We start from the raw sequence: 18,994 nt of genomic DNA, 5'->3' as shown, positions 1-18,994 counted from the left end.
TATTTGCTCGAATGTTCCACTTAAGAGGATGTTTTTAAATTGTGTGTGTGTGTGTGTGTGTGTGTGTGAGAGAGAGAGAGAGAGAGAGAGAGAGAGAAAGTGAGGCCAAGGGAAGTAAGAATCTTTGGTCACTGGGTTGCACTTTCTCGCAAAGTAAATGTTCCAAATTAAGCCATAGGCATTGATTTGAGTCTTGCAGAAGGACCACCCCCAAGTATAGGGACTGTTGAACGTGGAGAGGGGAGCCTCTGCTTTAAGGCTCACTCACTGTCCAAACGAGGACTTGCCCCAGGCCCGGTCAGTCCTCTGATTCTACCACTGTAGCTAGACTCGCTCTGGCTTCCCAGCCTCAGCCTCTCCAGTGAACAGTGGCCAAACCAAAATCATCTTTGCCTACAGATATTTTCCATGTTTCACGTTTAATCTCTCTCCAAGAGCCCCCAGCCAGACTGTCCATGTCTGAGCAGTGAAGATGTTTGCAGAGTTAGTCTGAGTTTGGTCTCAGCCCATGGCCCTTTGCTCAGGGAGGTGGATCTGGAAAGACAGTGAAATCATCCCTGCTGGCTGGATCCCCAGGTATGGGGCAAAGTCCTGAGAAGGCCATTGGGTTGAGTTTACCTTTTGGACCACAGTGTCCACATTTGAAAGACTAACCACAGGTTTGCGATTCTTACCTCACTTTGAAGAAACAGTCATAGCGTGAAAACTTATACAGTGTCTTTAAAATGTTTGAATTTACTTCTGTTAGCAATTTGGTGTGACCACCAGAGAAAGTGATTAAGATTCTTATGACTCTTTGAATCTTGAGTTAGTTTGCTAATATGTTTATCTTCATTCGGCTTTCTAAATAAGCTCCTTCCTTGCCATTTTCTTGGGTTTTTTACCACTTTGTGATAAATTCACATGGGTTCTCACCTCAAACAAAACTAAGACTCCAAAATATGTAGTAACTTATTCACTTTTTTTCTAATGAGATAAGTTTTATTTGCATGTTCTTTGGACATAAAAGCTGTTTGAAAAGGCCTTGGATGTCGCTGTTGATGGCTCTGTTGACACTTGGACAACATCAGTGCCCCAAATGAGGAAATTCTGTCACCTTTTCTCTTCCCACTTGGTTTTGATAGTGACTTCCAGCCACTTGAGAAAGAAATGAAGGTGTGTCTACACGTGGTATCCAAGCCCCAGATAAAAGCCCAAAACCCTGGAATGTCATTCAGACATTGGACTCCCTGAAAAAGTAGTCCCAGTGTATGCTCTTTGCATTCCAGTGGCATATTTTCATGTGTGATTGATTCTGAGAGCAACTCTGTCTCTGAAAGACTAAGGATGAGGGGATGACAGAGCAAGTGGAACAATCTAGAAATGGTCAGGTCAAGGGTAGGCTCTCTCCTCTTGGCTGAATGTTTAGCCAGCGGCAGCTGTGTCTCCCAGCTGAGGGCCGATGTTAGCTGGTGATGATTTTTCAGGTAGCTGATCAGGTAACGCTGCCTCCTTGGGAAGCTGGTTAAGAGACACAGAAGCCCAGGAGGCTGCTGACACTGACATGAATTGACCATTGTGTTCTGGTCCCACAGGCCCGCACTCGGAGCCTCCATCCTGCAATGCCAACTCCATCTCCTGCCCCTCAGCCTGCACTTGCAGTAATAACATCGTGGACTGTCGAGGGAAGGGCTTGATGGAGATCCCCGCCAACTTGCCAGAGGGCATCGTTGAAATGTAAGTGCCTGTCTGCCGCCCTCTGTCCCTGGCCAGTTGGCCTCTTGGTCTCAGCCAGTCCCCCACAGGCTGGCAGCATGCTGGGCTGTTAGAGCTGACTGCACTCAGCTGCACTCAGCTGACTGCACTGTTAGAGTTGAAAGCACTCAGCAATCTCTTTGCTCTCTTTCCAGGCTTTCCCAGGTATGATAGCTCAGGGGTCAAGAGCATAGATTCTAGAGCACAGTCAGCAAATGACAGCCCATGGGCCAAGTATGTCCACCACCTATTTTTGTAAATAAAGTTTTATTGGAACACAGCCACACCCATTCATTTATGTATTGCCTATGGCTGTTCTTGTAGGGCATTATTGAGTAGTTGTGACAAAGGAACTTACAGCCCACCAAGCCTAATATATCTTCTGTCTGGCCCTTTGCAGGAAAGGTTGGCCAGTCCCTGCCCTAGGGTCACCCCGGGATTATATCCTGGCTCTACCATGTACTAGCTGTTTGTGATTATGGGCAAAGTAATTGCTCTCCCTCGTCTCTAGTATTCTCATTTATAGTAATGTGATAATTATAGTATTACTGAACGGGTCATTGTGAAAACTAAATGAAATACCACATGTAAAGCACTTAATATAGCCCTTGACACAAGGGCAAGCCTTCTATAAAATGGTGGTGGGGGAGGAAAGTATACGAATAATGAACTGATTTCACAGCTACTATTACTGAGCAAGAGACTGAGCTCTTAATCATTTCAAATCAGATTATTGTCGTCTAGAGCAGACCTTTAGGTAATGAGACAAGATTGTGTGTGTCTATGTGTGTGCACGGGTATCCAAAAGTCCAGTAAAATTTGTTTGTCCGCGTAGCTTAATCTTGTCCACTCTTCTCTCATATGTTAGAAAATGACCAGTGTCTCATTCTGGATTGAGTAGAGGGTCAGTGAACATTGACCTGAAGATCACTCTTTACATGACAATCACTGTTTTCATTTCTACCTTCATCTTTAGATGGCTTTATTAAACACATGATTAGATGGACCCCCCCAACTAGAAACATCATTGGATAAAATCCCTCCAGATAAAAGATATTGTATACATTTCCCTCACCTCTCTGCTGCATCATCTCCTCTCCCTCCTCTCCTTCCTCCTCCTCCCTTTTCCCCTCCCCCCTTCCTCTTTCTCCTCTTAAGCATGCCCTTCTGTTCCCAGTGCATTCCAATAGATGACCCATTGACCCTTTCATTCATGCATGCATTCATTCAGCAAACATCTATTGTGAGCCCACTGTGGTCCAATCATTGTTCTGTGCTTAGGGAGCAGCAGTGAACAAAATAGACCAAATTTCTGCCTTTATGGTGCTTGCATTCTAGTTGAGGGAAGAGTGCAACAAACAATAAACAGAACAAAGTGAATTAGAAAGAATTATTATGTTAGAAGATGGTAGGTTCTGTGGAGAAAACTAAAGAAGTGAGTGAGAGAAAAAGCAAGTGGGTATGTGGAGGAGAGTATTGCAAATAGAGGGGACAGCATGCACAGAGGCCCTGAGGTAGGACTGTGCCTGGTATACCAGAAGGCCAGCGCGGCTGGAGTGGAGTAAACACAAGGAAGAGTGTCAGGGGATGAGGTCGGAGGGGTAATGAGGGGCCAGATCATTTGAATGACTTTGGTTTCACCCTGATTGAGATGAGAAGAAACATATAACTTACGGCAGGGGAGCCTTCGTTTCTTCTCTCTTCAGTTGCTTTGCCAGCTTTTCTCGGATTCCCTTTCAGACGTCCTTCCCCAGCCCCCATGGACACAACCCACGCCTCCACGCCCTTCCCGCAGGCAGCAGCGAGTCCACCACGTGTGTTTGTTTGGCCCTGACGTCCACGCCTTCTGTACCTTACTCCACCTGCACTCAGCCGTCCGTCTTCTCTTAGCAAACACCAGCAGTGAATTACTTGCCTTTGTGTTTCACTGTGACTCGCCTTCACTCCCTGTGGTCCGTGGCTCTAGCCTTGGAGCGCGCTTCCTTCCCGGGACTTCACTTAGACCTCACGCCTGTCCCGCCCATCCCCAGCCCCGCCCTCCGTCCCCCATTGTCCCCTACGCCTGACCCTGCTCTCTGCCCTTTCTGTACCCTTCCCCCATCTCTTTTTCTCCCTCCCTTGACCCACCCGCCCCGCTTCTTTCTCCCTCTGCACCCACGGTCTTCCCACCTTCCTCCCCAGCCCCGGTCTCTTTCTCTACCCAGTTAACCCTGTGCTCCACATCACAAGAGCCATCCCCTCCATCCAGGCCAGGGTAGGACTCTGGGCCTCCCAACAAGGGTGTCAAGACAGAATCCCCGCCAACACGCATCTCATTTCAGATTCCCATAGCACCTTGCTTTCTTTCTCTGCCCCGCCTTGTTCCTTTCCCCTTCCGTCTGCCAGTTTTTATCTTTTCTCTTTGGCAACCACAGACCTTCCGCTGACCAGGTCTCAAACCACAGCTGTCCCCGCCCCAGCCCTGATTCAGGAGCTCGGGCCTGCCCGCCCTCCTCTCCCACTCCACATCCCTATACCTCCAGCCTGGGCCTCACGGGCATACAGCTCAGATGTCTGGGGGAGAGAAATTACAGACGTCCCCACTGGAGATGCGACCCATGGAGGCCAGACCATACCTGGGCCATTGGGCTCATACCTGGACATTGAATTTTAAAAGGAACGTTGACAAGCTAGGCTAGTTATTTCTGAAAGGCTGTCTGATTATTACTGAGTTTTTCCTTAAATGAGGTCAAGTAAGAACAACAAGAACAGGGCTTCCCTGGTGGCGCAGTGATTGAGAGTCCGCCTGCCGGTGCAGGGGACACGGGTTCGTGCCCCGGTCCGGGAAGATCCCACATGCCGCGGAGCGGCTGGGCCCGTGAGCCATGGCTGCTGAGGCTGTGCGTCCGGAGCCTGTGCTCCGCAATGGGAGAGGCCACAACAGGGAGAGGCCCGTGTACCGCAAAAAAAAAAAAAAAAAGAAAAAAAAGAATAACAAGAACAATGTGATATTTTTCCATTGAGCAAAAATATTCCATTTCAAGAAGTGTCCTTTATTTTAAATTTCTAGACTTCCTTATTCTGTTATCATTGTTGTTAAAAATACTCTTCATTTTATAAAATGATGGCCACTGAAGGATGAGTATGTGTGTGTAATATAAATATGTGTTTAATCATATGTGTCATTATTATATAATTATAAATATAAGTCTGTATATAAATGTTATGTATAACAGACACACAGAGACTGCCTTAATTGACAAAATAAGAGGTCTGTAACCACCTAGCCTATGAAATCCAGAAGTCTGGGAATGGCCAACCTAGCTAGAGTACTTCTAAAAATAAGCAGCCACAAGCAACAAGCAGGGTCTTAAGAGTGTAGACTGTGAATTCAGGCAGACCCACATTTTAGCTCTGCCCTGCCTTTTAGCCATTGGCAAATAACATTTCTGAGTCTTGGTTTACTCAACTGAAAAATTCAGAGGCTAGTGGTACCGTCTTAATGGTTTGTGTGAAAGTGAAATGAATATATGCTATCAGATGCTTAGTATTGGGTCTGGCACATAGGATATACTATGTTAGCAGCGATTGGTATTATTTTACTACAACTGTGGCTACTACTACCACCACTTTTATATTAGGCATGGTGAGAAAGGTTGGAAACCACATCACAGGAGCTGAAGCTACCTGCGTAAGATCCCTCCATAAAGCTCCTTCAGTTCTTTTGAAGATTATGGTTGAAAGAACAGGTTCAAGAATTAGGCTAGACACTTGCATTGTGAATTGAGCCTGGCAGTAGCTCATCTTCATGCAAATGTATGCAGACATGGAAATAAGGCTTCCCCTGCTGACCGGGCACACACGACCCACCAGACAGATTGCCTAGAACTTCTCTTGCTGTGCTTGCCTCATTCTCCTCTGTGATAAAATAAAGCTGAGACATTAAAGCAGATGAGGCAAGATTCTCTGGTTAGATACTGGGAGAGGTGACATGTAAGAGAGACCTTTGCAGAGGAAACCTGTTTGTTCCCTAAGGCAACGAAGCCCGCGCCTGGGGATCTGTGTGTTAGCCTAAAAGTCTTTTGAGCAGTTAAAATACATCCTCTTATCAATGAGAGAAGACCAGCAGGTGGGGGAGGTTGAAAGATGAGAAAGAGGGAGCAGAGAGTAGAAACTGTAGCACGCACCCCAAGATGCACAGGAAGTGTCTGATTTATCATCCCAAAGACATCTGAACGTGACTTCTCTTTTTTTTTTTTTTTGCGGTACGCGGGCCTCTCACTGTTGTGGCCTCTCCCGTTGTGGAGCACAGGCTCCGGACACGCAGGCCCAGCAGCCATGGCTCACGGGCCCAGCCGCTCCGCGGCATGTGGGATCTTCCCGGACCGGGGCACGAACCCGTGTCCCCTGCATCGGCAGGCTGACTCTCAACCACTGCGCCACCAGGGAAGCCCGTGACTTCTCTTTTTACCACCAAGAATTCCACCTCCTGTCCATAGCCACCTATATAACCCAGATTTCTCCTTCTCCTTAGGGTCGCTTTGCACCACATCTGGTTCTCTGTCCCCTATATGTGCAATCCTTAGCTGGTAGTGATGCTCTTGAACCTTGGGAGGGGTTCTGCACTCCCCAACATTCAGGGAAAGGAAGGTCTATCTCTCATGCAAAGCAATCTGGCAGACTCTTTTAGATTTTTTTTCAAAGCCAAAGCAGCTCAGAGAAGTGTGCACTGGTCTCCCTGAATAGCAGAGCCAGTTCCTTTAAAAACAGCTTTCTTCCAGAGAACCCACAGTGAGACAGTTCACTGCAGATTTTCCTCAAAACTGAGCTCCCACCAACAGCACTGTTCTTGCTGCTCCCTGTCGTTTCTCTGAACCCGCTCCAGCCTCCAGCAGGGATAGATTCTGGGAAGAGCCAGAGGCCCACACTTTCTTCTGTTCTGTGGTCCTCGTTCCACCCTCCTGGCCTCAGGGCTCGAGAGGGGCCATCTGTACCTAGAACCTCATCTTCATCTCTGTCCCATCTTCTTCCGTTTTTGCTCTGTACCTCCACTTAGTGTCATCCCGAGTCTCATGCCCTTGGCTATAACAGGTAAATTTAGTTGCCAGAGAAAGGTTGTGGATGGACTTAAACGTCAAATCATAAATCAAAAGCATCTAGGGGAAAAGGTAGCCCCATTTTCCATCTAGCCTCACCTCAACCCCATTGTTTATCTGAGGTGGGGAGATAAACAATGGTTTATCTGCTAAGCAAAGCAAATATGCCCCCATGATACTGGTCACCAGGGACATTTTTAAAAAGAGAGAGAAGTTAAAAAAAAGAAAGAAAGAAAGAAAAAAAAAAAAAAGCAGCCAGCAGAGCAAAAGGGCTGAAGGGCTCTGGAAATCATCAGCATCCGGGATTCTTTTCCTTTTTTTAAAAATTGAAGTATAGTTATTTACTGTGTTGTGCCAGTCTCTGCTGTACAGCAAAGTGACTCAGTTTTACACATATATACATTCTTTTTTTATATTCTTTTCCATTATGGTTTATCCCAGGATATTGAATATAGTTCCCTGTGCTATACAGTAGGACCTTGTTGTTTATCCATTCTAAATGTAATAGTTTGCATTTACCGACCCCAAATCCCCAGTCCATCCCTCTCCCTCCCCCACCCCTCCCTTGGTAACCACAAGTCCGTTCTGTATGTCTGTGAGTCTGTTCCTGTTTGTAGATAGGTTCATTTGTGCCATATTTTAGATTCCACATGTAAGTGATATCATATGGTATTTGTCTTTCTCTTTCTGACTTATTTCACTTAGTGTGATAATCTCTAGTTGCAGCCACGTTGCTGCAAATGGCATTATTTTGTTCTTTTTTATGGCTGAGTAATATTCCATTGTATATACGTACCACATCTTCTTCTGAGAACACCAGGTTTCTGGGGGGCTGCCATGTGGAAGGAGGGGGGGTGGGGTGGGTTGGGGGCAGGTGGGATAAAGGTGAAGCTGATCAGGCAGCAGAATAATTAAGAACAGAGCCTTGTGATAGATAGTTCTGGGTTTGGATCCCGGTTCTGCCTCTTTGGGTACCTTTCTTAACATCTCATGTTTCACTTAGTTCCCATCTTTGCAAAATGGGGCTCATCGTCCCTACTAGAGATTCTCCATGAAGATTAAATAATATAACATAATTGTATAGAAAGTTAGCACAATGTTTGAAAGCTCCTAAGTGGAATCTAAAAGGAAAAAGCTTACGCACGTGTCACATCTGTGACATGATAGAATGCTTTAGTCTCAAGTTCTCATTTTTTTCTAAGTTGATGACAAAGATTTCTCTGTTGGAGGCATCTGAGTATATGCATATAATAAGAAGAGCAGGGCTTCCCTGGTGGCGCAGTGGTTGAGAGTCTGCCTGCCGATGCAGGGGACACGGGTTCATGCCCCGGTCTGGGAAGATCCCACGTGCCGTGGAGCGGCTGGGCCCGTGAGCCATGGCCGCTGAGCCTGCGTGTCCGGAGCCTGTGCTCCACAACGGGAGAGGCCACAACAGTGAGAGGCCCACGTACTGCAAAAAAAAAAAAAAAAAAAGAAGAGCAAATCTGGCTCTGTGTCTGCACCTCTGTTTTCTGTAGGCAATGCCAGGTACTCTGCAAAGCTGGTTAGGAATGACTCATGTCACATATGCCCACATGCCTCATCTCTGTTGTTATTATATTAGTGATACTACTTGCTTTGTAGTATTGTTGAAGGAATAAAATGAGCCAGTGTGTGAAGAGCACAGTGTCTGATATATAAAAAGCCCTCAATAAATGGTAGGTGTCCACCATTATTGCAACCAATATTCTAATCCAGCTCCAGAAACTCTTTATCAGGTGACTTGCTGCCATGGCCCTGCACTAGCTATGCCCCTGCCAGTCCCTCTGGCATCACGTTGACTTATGTATTGCTAGAAATATATTGTGTTCAGTCGCTTGTTTGTGAATGACAGATCATTAAGGAAGCACTGAGGAATTAGGGCAAATCAATACAGAACGCAAGTGGCTGAAATCTCCATCCGATGTTCGCATTGTTTCTACCAGTGCTGGAAGATGCTCAGGTGTTTGATTTGTATGTTTGTTTTTATGCTAGTTCTATTAAATCAGTTTGCAGCCTGAGGATGTTTGCCAAAGAAAGACACATGTGCCAGTTAAGAGAGACCAAAGACAGCCGCTGGCTTCAGACACATCCCTAAATGTGACAGTTTTTGCTGATGCTAATGCTGCTTTTTGTCCTTCACACTGAATTTTTGTCACTGGGAGTATGGATCTTTGCGTGCTTGTTCCAAGCTGTGTAAAACCCACCAGAGGCTGCTGCTGTGTAGAGCCTGTGTGTGTGCCCACACACGTGCGTGGGCACACACACCCCAGACCTCCTCCCTTGACCGAGGGGCAGTTTTCCTGAGGATGAGCGGGCAATGACTCAAGGAATGGAGGTGCCTCAGCAGCAAACGGTATTCAGCAAAGCTCAGTGACTGAGAGTGCAGGCTTTCCAATTGGATGAACTTGAGTTTGAGTCCCGGCTGTAGATCTTCCTGGCTTTGTGAATATGGACAAGTGACTTAACATCTCTGAGCCTCAGTGTTCTCACGTTTAAAGTGGGAGTAGTGATGACAAACAGGATCTGCCTCAGAGAGGTGTCAATACTAAGTTAGATATACGGTGCAAAGCTCTTGGTCTGATGCCTGACTTACAAGTACAAGCTGATACGTACTAGCTCTTACTGTTATTATCCTCACCCTTGCCTTAACTTTACATTTGAAGTACACTGACAAGTTCTAAGGCCCCCTGGGGCAAGGCTAACCCACATCATGTCCTGGCCTTGGCACCCTGTAAGGGGTTGCATGTCCAGCGGGTACCCACAGCAGCATAAGAGACAGAGAGACTGCAGAAATAAAGACCATCCCCAGAGTGTGCAAGGGTAAAGAGTACAGGATACACAGCAACGTCCCTGCCAGGGTTAACAGGCTAAGATGGGAATTCTTTGTTCTTTGTTCTTTGTTCAAAGCCACACCTTTGCGCTCTATTTGCATATTTTATACATATATTGTTATATATATGTGTGTGTTTGTGTGTATATGTACACACACACATGCATCTATATTCCATCTTCCCTCAATGCCTGCAGCCTTTTCACAACATACCTACTTCTGCAGAGACTGCATGATGTCTCAGAATGAGTACTGGGGTCTTCACCCCTTAAACTTTTCTGGGACTTTGGGAAAGCTATTTTAGTATATGGACTTCACTTTCTCTGTTTTCAAAAAATAGAGAAGGCAGTGCATCCAATGGACAGAAAGAGAAAGATGCCAGTTCTGCCACTTATTAGCTTTGTCACTTCGGATAGGCTCTTTGATCCATGTAGGTTTTATTTTCCTCGTCCACAGTGTAGGGCCGACACAGCTTGCCTCAGAAGTGTAAGGATTCACAGAGATAATAGACCTAAACCAACTCGATTCCATAAAGGACAACTCTTCTTGTTACGTGAGCAATAAAATCTGGTTCTGTGATGGACCGTCTTGGGCTGGTCTCCATCACCAGGTTATTAAACTCCTTGGGGATAGGTATCACATCCTACTCACTGATTCATCCTTCCCTTAGCTCTTGCAGCCATACCTAAAGTGGACGTTATTCATTATGAACTGCACGGTCAGCCAGCTGACCTGCCTGGGCTCTTGGCCCGCAGCTGGGAGCAGTGGATCCGCTTGCAGAAACTGAGGGGATTGCCATCGTTACAGACAGTGGCTCTCTCCAGAGGCATCCTCCAGCCGCAATCCCCCTGCCAAAATGGCAGGTGAATTCCAGGATTCCTGGAGAGCATTTGCCACCCGACTGGCAGCCCCAGAGGTTCACGGAGCTGCTGCCTTGGCTGAGAAATCCCTGAACTCTGCTCAGCTGGAAAATGAGAATGTCCTTGGAACTTCTCAGTCAAGGCAGCCTGCCCGGGTCTGCTGCCTCTGTGGGTGGCTATATCCAGGAGCCTGCAGCCTCTGCGACCTTGTGGCATGCTTTTTTGGCTCACCGCGGGCCAACCAGGCCGCTGTCCAGCCAGCCTATGCCCACGTGCTCGACAGCACACTCCCCGGCCCCTCCGGCCCCTCCGGCCCCAAAGAGGCTCTCTTAATAGACCGTGGCAGCCTCATTTGTAGACTCGATTCATCTGGCAGCCAAGAATGATCTGTCCTGATGCTCCCTCTCTCCTCTCCCCCGCCCTTCCTCTTTCTCCCCCACCCCTTACCCCCTTCCTTCGGCCTGGAGAGTGATTTGTCTGTGTTATGGGTAGGCCTGACAAACCATTCCACATTAGCAGCTGAGATGTTGTTTGAAATGGGAAAATTGCTGGCAAACTGCTCCATTAGTGGTTCCAGTAACAAATACTCTCTTTCCCCCAATGAAGATGAGATTGCAGAGGCACAAATTAATACAACTGTCTCCCCTCTTCTGCAGCAGGGATTACTCTTCAAGATGAATGGGTTCATCCCAGCCAGAAGTGTGCATCCTCTAGATGGAGCCTCCAAGGGAGCCAGTTCCTCCCATCTCTGCCTTCTGCTCCCCCCCAGCCCTCCCCTTCCACACACACACACACACACACACACACACACACACACACACACACCATACACACACACACTTTTCTGTGTCTTCCCAGCAGAGGGTTTGGGGATCATCCATGCCAAATGAGGAGGTGATGAAAAGATCCACACCTCGGAGGGATGGGAGATGTGGACCAGGCCACCATTCATCACCTCTAATAGAGGGCCCCGCCTTCCGCTCATGCCTGTTTCCCACCGCACCTGTTCTTGGTGACGGGAAGTCATTTGATAGATGAAAGAATGAAGAATGAAAAGCCTTGCTCACGCCCCATGCTCCTCCTCTTCCAAGGAAGCTCTGGGCTCTGGGCCTGCAGCATCTCTTGTTCTTCCCAGAGTAATAGGAGAGAGAGAGCAATTCAGCAGAGTCCGTAAGGCCATAAGGCTACAGATTGTAGCAGCAACCCAGGGGAGTGATCCATTCGGGGCCACTGGGGCCCTCAGGATATCAGGGAGCCAGTTTGATGAATGTCAGGCTGGGAGCCTAGAGACTTGAAGGCTATTTCTTCATCATATTAGAACAGCCAATTGAAAAACCCAGAAACAAATACTGAATCGTTAGGTTGTACACCTGAAACTAAAGTTATATGTCAATTATACCTCCATTAAAAAAAGAAAAGCCCAGAAATGCAGTCTCTGCCTGTACCGCACCCCAGCAGCAGGATGGTGGAGGTTTTAACTGAATGGTGACATGCTTCCAGAACAGATAGGCATTGCTATCTGTCCATCTCTCTTTACTCTTCCTTCTCTTTATCCCTTTGACTTTTTCAGCATTCTGGTTACTTCCTACAGCATTTTCTGAAGATGACAACTGCCTCCCAAAGACAACTTATCATAAGCAAGGACCAAATATCCTCAAGGAGAAGTCATCTTTTCTAGCTTTCTCCCAGGGGTATCAGACCCTGAGCTGGCCACTCCACACACCAGAACACGAGTCTCAGGCTTTCGGACGGTGTTTACCACGTCTCCCTCATCTAAGAATGTATGCCACGTGATGGGAGAGACCATCCTGTCCTCAAGGCCCCCGGCAACCATTTGTTGATGGGTGGATGGTTAATTGACTCTTTTCTGCTGTTTCTCAGACGCCTGGAACAGAACTCCATCAAATCCATCCCTGCTGGAGCCTTCACCCAGTACAAGAAACTGAAGCGAATGTGAGTCTCCCCTGGAGAGAAATGGGCCCAAATGTTTTCAGTTCGGGGGGACTCTGTGTAGTGGGCAGCCTGCCCAGATGAGAGGCTGCATCACAATCCTCAGGAGAGTGCAGTGTCAGACCTGGAATGGCTCCCAAGATGGGGAGGTAAGACAAGAGTGCTGCATTCAGATGGGGCAGTGTATGGGTTTAGGCACCTCATATCTAAGGGCGACTCCAACTAGAGTGAAGTAAAATTATCTGGGTGGGAGGTGGGGCTGTGTCAGCCTAAAACAATCCCATCTCACCATTTGATTGTCCCCTGGTTTGGGGGATGTGGACCTCAAGTAGGAGCTTCAGTAGAGATGTGGCCATTTCCCTATATCATCCTACAGCACCGTCACCAACATCCCTACCACCATGCACGCATTCATCTAACAAATTCTTAGCCAATGTCCACCAGGGACAAAGAACTGTGCTGGGACCTGTGGGTAGAGGGTGAACTAAAACGAAGTCTCATCTGATGGAGCTTGCGTATTCGAGTGGGAGGGCACAGAAATAAAACCAAGTAAATGTCAGAAACTGACCAGTACTAGAAAGTAAAACAAAAGAAGGGAAGGGGCTAGAGATTGATGGAGGGGTGGTCTCTAGATGGGTGGACCCACGAAGGCCTCCGCGGGCAAGCGACCTGAATGAAGGAAGGGAGTGAGTCTAGAGGAGCTCTCAGGAGCATAATGCGTGGATGGTTTGCAGAGTCGTGAGGAAGAATGGAGTGAATGAAGAGAAAGTGGTGGGGATTGTGTTGGAGATGTAGATAAGGGCCCCACGGTGAGGACTTTCTAATCTTTCTAAGTGAGATAAGAAGCTTTGGAACCTCCCTTGCCCATGATGATCCCCAGCATGGCCATTACCACCATATCCAATACCACACCATCACTACAGCCTATCCGTACCTGCTGACACCAGCACTGCAGTGTACCTTCCCTACTCCTTTGACAGCATCTGAGCCTCATGGCCCTCATCCCTGCCATCGTGATAACATCATCAGCACCACCCCTCCCCATCACATGACCACCCTGAGCACTGCTCTGTGAGTCACTCAGAGCGGGGTGCTCTGAAGGGAGGCTAGTAGGATTCAGAAACAACCCAGCCATTGCCATCACAGATATTAAGAGCCTAGGAGGCAGGCTCCTGTCCCTTTTCCAGGCTAAGAAAGCATTTATTTTAGCCCAGTAATCACGATGCTGCTTTCATTGCACTCAACTACTCTCTCTGGCCCCTGACACAGAGAAAAGAGAGAAGGCAGGTAGAAATATGCATGGACTTGGTCTTGTTCCCTTCCACCGCAGGCTGCTTCATCGGTTTCCCTTGAGTAGGAGGGCCTGCATTAAAGAGGTTAAGTGTCTGCTTGCTCCTTTTATGTTAAAAATAAACATCCCCGCGAAACAGTGGCATTGGTACGCTTTACCCTCAGATCTTAGGAAGCCAACTTCCCATCTCCCTGGAAATCCAAACCAAACAAGATTTCCTCCTGGTACAGTTCCAGAAGTAGAAACCAACATAATGCGTCAGCCCTAAGCACATACTCCTTCCCTCCCTTTGGCAGCATTCCTGCTGGAGGAGCTGTATAAATATAGGCCTTAATATTTAAACCTTGGGCCATTAATCTCCTGGTCTCCCTGCTTCTCCAGCTCACTCTCCATGCCCCCCCAATTCATTTTTAAAGCCCAGCTTGATTATGCAGCCAGATAGTAATTTCAGTGAAAAATGACAAGTTCACTCAGTGCCCCAACCTATATCTCTTACATGATTTAAGTGACTGCTCTAATTTTTTGTGAAGTCCAGGTAATTTAGAGTGTGACTATGCTTGACTGTCCTTTCTCCATCCCACTGGACTTGCCACGATCTGTGCATTCAAAATTCATAAGATCTTCTCCGTCACGACCTGGGAAGTAAATTTCATTTTTGATCACTTCTGATGCTATTGATATTTACTATGATGCCCTTTTTTACCCCCCCCCAAGGGGGATGGTGGTAGGAAAGAGAGACCACTTAAAATTTTTTCTGACTAACAGAACTTCAGAAATCCAGACTGAAGCGCAAGGGCTTTGGAGAAGTAGGGTCCCTGGTGAAAACAGAATTTAAAACCCTAAGGGTGAACTCCTCCTAGGTATACGTGACCAGTTTATCTCTAATATCTCACGGAAAAAAGTTTTCCCTCAGCTATGAGTGAGCCGCATCCTCTTCTTATCTCCAATGACAAAAAGAAAAATAAATTTTCCTTGATTGAATGGCTTGATTGAATGTTGAATGGCTTTGTCCCTGAAGAGGATGAACTTCTAGCTGTCAGCTTAGTGTAAAAAAAGTACTTCCAGGTGAACACTAGTACCAAGATAGAGACGCCATCTGCAGGGAGGGTAGCAGACGTTTGAGAGGATGCCCCAGTCTTACAGGGTTGGTTAACCGAGAGCGCTGACACTTGAAGGTCAAACCTTCAAAGGTATTGAGTTCTTTCCCTCCTACGTTCTAAGGGAGAGCAATATTCCACAAGTTCCACCAGTTCCTAGTGTCTCACGCTTATAATCCCCGCTTGACCCTCGTTGGCACTGGAATTTACCACCTCTCTTCTGAACTGTCTGCAAAGGCCACTTCTTCTCCGCCATCCAGTTTATCAAGCCCCAGGGGACTGGGGTAGGTTTGAGACTGACCAGATTCTGAAATACTGGTCTAAAGTATGACTCAGAAACCACCTGCCTGGGAATCATCTGGAGATTTGTTACGTATGCAGATTTCTAATCCCAGTTCTCCAGAGGGCCAAATCAGACCCTCTGTGGGTGCATTTTCATAAACACCCTAGTGAGGTTTGAGAATCACTGGTCATCGAGGGCGACCCAAACACCAGGAGTCAGCTCTGGGGCCACCTGATGTGGAGTGGGAGGGGTCAGGCGTGGAGATGGGTGGGCACCGAAGCCTTCCCCAGTCTACCTTCCTGTCCAGGGCCACCACCAGCTTCTGCACCCATCACGGTGAAATGGAAGGGAGAGGAGATGCCAGCTCTGTACCCAAATCGCTGTGTCCAGTCACTTGTGGCTACAGGTCCTTTACCTGTGGCTGCTGTTCCCTTCCTGCAGAATGAAGAACTAAGATGAAGTGACCACCAGGGTCAGTTCCCAGCTAAACTATCACTTCTCCAGTTTCCACTCCCCAGCGTCTCCAAATCACGAGACATCTCACCTTGTCCTTAGAGACGGGTGCATCCAGAAGTCTAGCTCTGAACTAAAAATGAATTTGTCCTGACAAGGCTAAAGCAGAGGGCTTCCCCACTGGTCACAGAACCTCCTCTGACATGGTAGAGGGCCAAGGACCTTGAAGGGACATCACATTAAAAATGTCAGAAAAAAAAATAAACCAAAAACATAAATGAGGCTTTCTCACTAGTCTGATCCGAGCACCGACCCTGCACGCTTGCCTGAAATGCCTTGCTAGGCAGCCAGGCTGAGGGCAAGCAAGATTAGGATAATCCAGAGCATTTGCTTGTTAAGACCCTTATACAAAAGCAGAGCTCTGAAGAAAAGGCCAGTGTAAGCTGACTAGTTTGCGAGCACAATCTGTGGATTTGTTAGAGGCGATCCCGCCTGCTAAAGGGATAAGCTCAACAGCTGTGCCTAAGAAACCTTAACCTGTAGAGTATCTTTCAACTCGCAGGTCTTGGAAACAAGGAGGGAAGGGAGCAGAGAACTAGGCAAAGGTTGTCGGGCAGCCCTTTGGAAGGATAGTAGAGGAGGAGAGGAACAGGCAGAAGGACTGAGCTTAAGAGGCTGTGGGGCTGAGGCGTCTGGCCTCGCTGGAGGCAATTGCTAAGGAATCTGCTTAGATGTTCTTGCTTCTCAATATTCCCTTCCCTCCTCCTTGTTGACCCTCCAAGACCCCAGCTCTCCCTCTTCTCCACAAAAGCAAAGACCCATTGATTTCTTTTGGTAAAGAAAAGGAACCAGAGAGGTTCATTGTAGCTGGAAATTGGAGCATCTCCCCTTCCAGGGACAGGAGCCCCGAGGCTGTCCCTGAGCTAATAACTCCTAAAGAGAAGTCTCCCTCCTCAGGAAAGTGTTGTTAGCGAGACAGGTGCTCAGAAGACCCTGGGGTGCTGCAGAGTGAGCAGCCTCTGGGTCAGGGAGATTCCTCTGTGCCAGCGAGGCCAAGTTAGCTGCCTTCTAACACACAGGAGCCTTCTCGCTCACATTATCCCAAAGCCCTGATCATCATCGCCCTGGGCTTGCTCCCGTCTGAGGAGGACTGCCAGCGACAAGCCCACATCTCAAAGCCATCCCATGAGAATCTCATGATGTCTTTACATCACCCAGCCTGGAAGATGCACTGAACCAGACAGAGACTTAAGTCACTGCTCAAAACCTCCATTCAGGTCAGGAAGGAAAAGTCACTGGGGAGGTGAAATGACTCAGGACTTCTGGGGAGAAAAATAAGCATTTGCCGAGGCATGAGGCAAGAAAGTGAGGCTTACAGGATCCTTGGGCTGTGTTTGGGCAAGGCCAGCTTTTGCTTTGTTTATGCTATAATTGCTTGGTTGTGAGACCTACGATGAGACCCTAATCTAACTGGCTTCCATTTCCCACCTGCAAAGTGAAGGCTCACGTGTGCATGGCCCTCTGTCAAAGTCAAGGTGCCATGAGTGAGCATTCTTTGAAAGCCAAGAAGAGTGATACAAATACAGTGCATTTTATCATGTGGCAGTTGAACTGAATGATCCTCAAGCCCCTGCTCGCACACTATGAATAAATAAACTGATTAAGTGATGAATTCATCCTCACCATTTTGCATACCTGAAATGCTTGTGGACACACTTTAGGAATGGCCATAGCACACCTTGAGCTATGTTCTCAGAGTCTCTGGTTAATTTTTCAGAGACATCAGCAAGAACCAGATCTCGGACATCGCTCCAGATGCCTTCCAGGGTCTGAAATCGCTCACATCTCTGTAAGTGGGGAACAAAGCACGTAGGGTGTGGGTGGGAGCATGGGCGAGGCGGGCGTCCATATTTTTCAGGGGGTGTTTATCAAGGTTTTATGTTCCCTTACACACTTGTGGCAACCTGGTAAAAGAAACAAATATTTCTTCAGGGGAAATGGATCTTGGGGAATATTTCTACAACCCCCAATGCATTCTTTTGATTGATTAAGTGCCCAGCAGCCTTCCTGGTTATTGGCTTCTAATTCAAATGCATCTTCTCCTCTAACCACACTCCCATCCCACATGCCTAGGCAGTGCTGTCCGGGTAAGTGGAGGGAGAGAGTCATAATGTATGATTATTACCATGTGCCCATTTTACCCGTGCATGTGACCTTGTCAAGGAAGGAGCTCATTTTCTTCCTCTGATTTGAGGCCTTTTTCTCCAGACCAACCTCATGGCTATTGTCCTGAGAAAGCATCAACCCCATCCTATAAGCCTTGCTTTTCTTTGATTTTTAAACCCTAAAGCAGCCTAGTGGCTGGAACCAAAGCTATGCCCACCAGGGTCTCAGAGACCCTCAGGGGCAGGGAAGTACAGAGCTTTGTCCTGATTTCTGCCAGTGACTCGCCCTGTGTGCATTCCTTCACAGGCAAAACAGGGACGATGACACCTTTCCTGCCTGACACACATTCATGATTACAGTCACAACAATCATTGGCAGTACTTATTGAGCACCTACTGTGTACCTGGTACTATTCTAGGAGGCTTGCAAGTTTCACCCTCACCATGACCTAAAATATAGGATCTATCCTCTTCTGTCTTTAATGGTTGGAGAAATTGGGTGATCTAAGCTCCACACAGACAGAGGTTTTTATTTCTTTTGATCCTGGCTGAATCTCTGGCACCTCACACAGTACCTGGCACGTAGTTATCGTGCCAAAAAAAATGTGTTGAATAAACAAATGTAACTTATCCAAAGTCCACGGTAACAAGCGAGAGAGGCAGGATTTAGACCCAAGCAGTCTGACTCCAGAACCGTGCTCTTGATCCCCATGCTATGCTGCCCTCCTGAGATAACATAAAGAGTCTAAGGTACAGCAAAGGTATCGTCAGTTGATATTTTTTGTATTATTTGGTGACCTGCCCACCCGGGCAAGAGTGAGGATGCTCAGAGGCAAGCTGTCCATGCTTTGTCTCTCTGTGCAGCCGGTTTGTTTAATGGATAAGTGGGCAGGTAACAAGACACACATTCTTCCCCCACCTGGCCTTCTCCCACTGGGAAGGGGCTAAAGACAGGGAAGTCTCTTGATTCAGTTGTTGCCTGCTGCTGGCGGAGTAAAGTAGTTTCGTGTATTGGGTAGAACATCTGGCTGGGATATCAAAGACAGGATTGTGTGTGAGATTAGTGTCTGCTTTTATTGCGCTGAAGATCACAGAGGAGAAGGGAGAGTGGCCATCTGCCACCGCGATCCTATCCCTGTCCCCACCCACCTGTTCCCCTTGTCTGCTGTCCCTCTGCTGGGATCTGGGACAGTCTGAGGACAGTGAGACGCTTCCTGTCTTGCAGGAAAAGAAAT

General features: G+C 47.5%; 1 protein-coding gene across 2 annotated transcripts in view; it reads left to right on the top strand.

Annotated features, from left to right (window-relative positions):
- The window catches only part of SLIT3 (slit guidance ligand 3), a gene marked incomplete at its 5' end in the record, with an annotated part of 578,559 nt that overhangs the window by 446,170 nt on the left and 113,395 nt on the right, over positions 1-18,994 (top strand). For both annotated transcript variants that reach the window (XM_079702652.1, XM_079702651.1), the window contains 3 exons: positions 1,575-1,716; positions 12,402-12,473; positions 17,372-17,443. In XM_079702652.1, the coding sequence (XP_079558778.1) occupies positions 1,575-1,716; positions 12,402-12,473; positions 17,372-17,443 (286 nt within the window). The remainder of the gene's footprint in view (positions 1-1,574; positions 1,717-12,401; positions 12,474-17,371; positions 17,444-18,994) is intronic.

This window comes from Hyperoodon ampullatus, assembly GCF_949752795.1.
Source record: "Hyperoodon ampullatus genome assembly, chromosome: 4".
Lineage (NCBI taxonomy): Eukaryota > Metazoa > Chordata > Mammalia > Artiodactyla > Ziphiidae > Hyperoodon > Hyperoodon ampullatus.
The sequence above is the reverse complement of the archived record's forward strand: the minus strand, read 5'-3'. Positions and strand labels throughout refer to the sequence as shown.